We start from the raw sequence: 4,321 nt of genomic DNA on the forward strand, positions 1-4,321 counted from the left end.
TAGTGGCTGTAGTTGTAGTAGTTGTAGTGGCTGTAGTAGTTGTAGTAGTAGTAGTTGTAGTGGTTGTAGTGGCTGTAGTGGTTGTAGTAGTTGTAGTAGTTGTAGTAGTTGTAGTAGTTGTAGTAGTTGTAGTGGCTGTAGTAGTTGTAGTTGTAGTGGTTGTTGTAGTTGTTGTAGTGGCTGTAGTAGTTGTAGTAGTTGTAGTGGCTGTAGTTGTAGTAGTTGTAGTAGTTGTAGTGGCTGTAGTAGTTGTAGTGGCTGTAGTAGTAGTAGTAGTTGTAGTAGTAGTAGTTGTAGTGGCTGTAGTAGTTGTAGTAGTTGTAGTAGTTGTAGTGGCTGTAGTAGTTGTAGTAGTTGTAGTGGCTGTAGTAGTTGTAGTAGTTGTAGTGGCTGTAGTTGTAGTAGTTGTAGTAGTTGTAGTGGCTGTAGTAGTTGTAGTAGTTGTAGTAGTAGTAGTTGTAGTGGCTGTAGTAGTTGTAGTAGTTGTAGTGGCTGTAGTTGTAGTAGTTGTAGTGGCTGTAGTAGTAGTAGTTGTAGTGGTTGTAGTGGCTGTAGTGGTTGTAGTAGTTGTAGTAGTTGTAGCAGTTGTAGTAGTTGTAGTAGTTGTAGTGGCTGTAATAGTTGTAGTAGTAGTAGTTGTAGTGGTTGTAGTGGCTGTATTGGTTGTAGTAGTTGTAGTAGTTGTAGTGGCTGTAGTAGTTGTAGTAGTTGTAGTTATAGTGGTTGTAGTAGTTGTAGTTGTAGTAGTAGTTGTAGTAGTAGTAGCTGTAGTTGTAGTAGTTGTAGTTGCTGTAGTAGTTGTAGTAGTTGTAGTGGCTGTAGTGGTTGTAGTAGTTGTAGTTGTAGTGGTTGTAGTTGTTGTAGTGGCTGTAGTGGCTGTAGTTGTAGTAGTTGTAGTTGCTGTAGTAGTTGTAGTGGCTGTAGTGGTTGTAGTAGTTGTAGTGGCTGTAGTTGTAGTAGTTGCTGTAGTAGTTGTAGTTGCTGTAGTAGTTGTAGTAGTTGTAGTGGCTGTAGTTGCTGTAGTTGTTGTAGTAGTTGTAGTAGTTGTAGTGGCTGTAGTTGTAGTTGCTGTAGTAGTTGTAATAGTTGTAGTTGTAGTGGCTGTAGTTGTAGTAGTTGTAGTTGCTGTAGTAGTTGTAGTAGTTGTAGTAGTTGTAGTTGTAGTGGCTGTAGTAGTTGTAGCATTAATAGTAGTAAATTAAAGACTGAGCCTGTTTTGACTGGTTTTGACTCGGGAACGGGGGGAAAACAAAGAGCCTTTCGCGCCGTGCGTTTAAAAGTCCAATCCAGCCAATCACAGCGCACGCAGCACAACCAAGCGTTAGATTTGACAGCCACGCCTCTGGGCCAATCACAGCCGCGCGTCGCCACATTTAAAAATAAATTCCCCTGGACGTAACCAATCGGGAGGCGGCGTGGGCGGCAACGTGGAAGTTTGTGCGGCTGACAAAACAGTTGCGCTTCTCTCCTTCATTCACTCGTCTTCTGCTGGTCTTGCTACGAACAGGTAAGAAAATACCACTTTCCGCTTGAATTTTAGCTCCAAATTAATTTCCCAAACGTTTCGTGGCGTCGGAATGTGAGTTTTAACCATTATCCGGTTTGCCTGGCGTCCATATTCTAGGTTTGCGGCGAGTTTCGTAACTTATCGTGTAAAGCGGCCATAATCTGTAAAAGTAGGTTAGCATTACGAGACTATTTCGCGTGGTTTTACGGTCCAGTGTTGATATATGTTTTAAAATGTGTATCGAGTTTGTGGTAGTGGTAAAATATGATTTGGTGGATGAAAATTGCGACATATACTGCAAAAGGCTGAAATTTGTAATAAATAGCCTATCTTAAAAGGCGATTTTGCGTGTTAATCTTGTTCATATGTGTTTCAGCTCGATGAGAAATGAGTATTGTGATGTTTCGCGGTGTTTTTGTGCGCTTGTACGCGTTATAAATGTGAAAATGTCGCTCTCAGTGTTCAGTGCAGTCCGCCTTGTTCACAGCAGCACGCAGTTCAAACGCCATTTGGTCTAAAGCAGCGCTGCCTCCTTCACGACCGCACAGCGTCGGAAAAGTTGGAACCAAAGCGTCACCGCTTTTCTAAACCTCCATAAACCGTTCACAGCCGCTGTAAAAATCAGAGTTAAGGCCTGAATGTGCACGTATGGAAGAGGAGCTAATATTAAGCACTTAAGTTTTTTTTTGTGGTCTCAGCGGAGTTTAGGCGGGAAGATACAAAATGGAGTCTTGTCTTTTTGTGTCAGAGACTCTTAGAAATCCGATTAGAGCCTCAATCAGCCCCGGGGCGTCTGCTCGGCCCAAATGACGCCACAATGTGATTTATTTTCACATATTTCTATTCTCTTTTCAATGTATTGCTTTTAATATCTTATGTAGATTTGACTTTGTTTTAAGTTAACATGATCCTAGTTATTTTTAGCTCTGTAAACGACAAACAATACGTATGACGTACGCTTTACGTTGTTTTTAACTTGTTTCTCGAAGTATAGTCCCAATTTTCACTTATTTTAAAGTTTTCTCAATTTTTTTTCTTCCATTTTGACTTGACCCTTAATTTCTTTTATATTCTAACACTTTGAAAATAAGCTGGATTTTACTTTTTTTAAAGTTTACAAGCCTGAATGAAATAGATATCTATATCTCTGTACATAGTCTATAAAGGCATTAAAAGAAAAACATTTCATTTAAGTATAGCAAAGACGGGGTACACTTTTTGTCATTTAAATACTACTTTACTGGGGATATTTTTTTTATTTATATATATGTATATATATATGTGTGTGTGTGTGTGTGTGTGTATGAATGAATAATTCAGTCTGAACCATATTGACCTGTATTTGTGTTTCCTTTCCAGAAACGGAGCCACCATGAAGGACGCAAACAAGCCAAAGGGCAAGATGTCCTCCTATGCCTTCTTCGTGGCCACCTGCCGTGAGGAGCACAAGAAGAAACACCCAGGAACCAGCGTGAACTTCTCAGAGTTCTCCAAGAAGTGCTCTGAAAGATGGAAGGTACGTGGAGAACTCCTGGTTCCATTATTTATTTTTACATGGAACCATTTTTTTTTTTTTTTTTTTTTTTTTTATATATATATATATATATATATAAATAGCACGAAGCCGTGATGCTTGGGCTAGATCACTAACTTAAAATGGTGTGTTCTCTTCCTTAGACTATGTCCGGCAAGGAAAAGTCAAAGTTTGAGGACCTGGCAAAGACGGACAAGGTCAGATACGACCGCGAGATGAAGGACTACGTCCCACCCAAAGGAGCCAAGGGCGCCAAGAAGAAGAAGGACCCCAATGCCCCCAAGAGGCCGCCGTAAGTTTGCATTTAGACTTTGACATTTTGGGTTTTAAATTGAATTTTGTTTTTATCCCTTCACATGATTGGTTTGTTATAAATGGACTCCCTTTTCTTCCAGCTCTGCCTTCTTCGTTTTCTGCTCAGACCACCGTTCCAAAATCAAGGAGGAACACCCCGGCATCTCCATCGGTGACATCGCCAAGAAGCTGGGCGAGCTGTGGTCCACGCAGACCCCCAAAGACAAGGCTCCGTATGAGGCCAAGGCCGGCAAGCTCAAGGAGAAATATGAGAAGGTACGAGAGGCTCTTTGATTTATGTTGGCGGCTCATGGTCACAGCAAATTATTTTTTTCCATGACTAGTTCACTCGTACTCCTTTTTTTTTTTATAACATCATCTATTGGCCAAAACTTGTCTCATTTGTAGTATTAAGTGAGGTGAGAAATGTGATTTACCTGTAAACATGACCTTTTATCAACTTTGAGTGCAAATGAAAGTCTCAAGAAACTTAATTTGTTATTTACTATTTGTAGAGTACAAGTATTTCCAAATGGTCAAATCTATTCTGGCTTCAGGTTATTTTTAACGCCTGGCCTGTGCATTTGCTTCTAATGTCATAAATGGCCCTGGTTTCAGTCATTTAGATTCTGTTGCGCTTTGGTCAGTTCCTGATATGTTATATTTCTTTGTGGATGACTGTGTGGTTTCCCCTTTAGGACGTGGCTGCTTACAGAGCAAAGAGCGGACAGAGCAACACTGGTAAGAAGGGCGGCCCCGGACGGCCCGCCCCCAAGAAGGTCGAGCCAGAAGACGACGACGATGACGACGACGACGACGAGGAAGACGACGATGACGACGATGACGACGAGGATGATGATTAAACTTTCTGTTTTGAATTTGTTTTTTGTTTTTTTGAGACGCTTCGTTTCGCTTAAACTTGTTTTGTGTTCGTGTGGACGATTCCGGCGCGCTGCAAAACGTGTCTGTGCAGAGTTGAAATGGTT

General features: G+C 41.1%; 1 protein-coding gene across 1 annotated transcript in view; it reads left to right on the forward strand.

Annotated features, from left to right (window-relative positions):
• Window positions 1-1,366: 1,366 nt before the first annotated feature.
• Window positions 1,367-4,321, forward strand: part of LOC140372462 (high mobility group protein B2-like) — a 3,750-nt gene continuing 795 nt past the window's right edge. The window contains exons 1-5 of the mRNA XM_072459560.1: window positions 1,367-1,507; window positions 2,867-3,023; window positions 3,185-3,333; window positions 3,437-3,611; window positions 4,034-4,321. The exon at window positions 4,034-4,321 is cut by the window's right edge and continues 795 nt beyond it. Of these exons, the coding sequence (XP_072315661.1) occupies window positions 2,880-3,023; window positions 3,185-3,333; window positions 3,437-3,611; window positions 4,034-4,198 (633 nt within the window). The 5' untranslated portion in view covers window positions 1,367-1,507; window positions 2,867-2,879 and the 3' untranslated portion in view covers window positions 4,199-4,321. The remainder of the gene's footprint in view (window positions 1,508-2,866; window positions 3,024-3,184; window positions 3,334-3,436; window positions 3,612-4,033) is intronic.

Source organism: Eucyclogobius newberryi, unplaced genomic scaffold (genome assembly GCF_026437365.1).
Source record: "Eucyclogobius newberryi isolate DKJ021-1_F unplaced genomic scaffold, fEucNew1.0.hap1 SCAF_232, whole genome shotgun sequence".
NCBI lineage: Eukaryota > Metazoa > Chordata > Actinopteri > Gobiiformes > Gobiidae > Eucyclogobius > Eucyclogobius newberryi.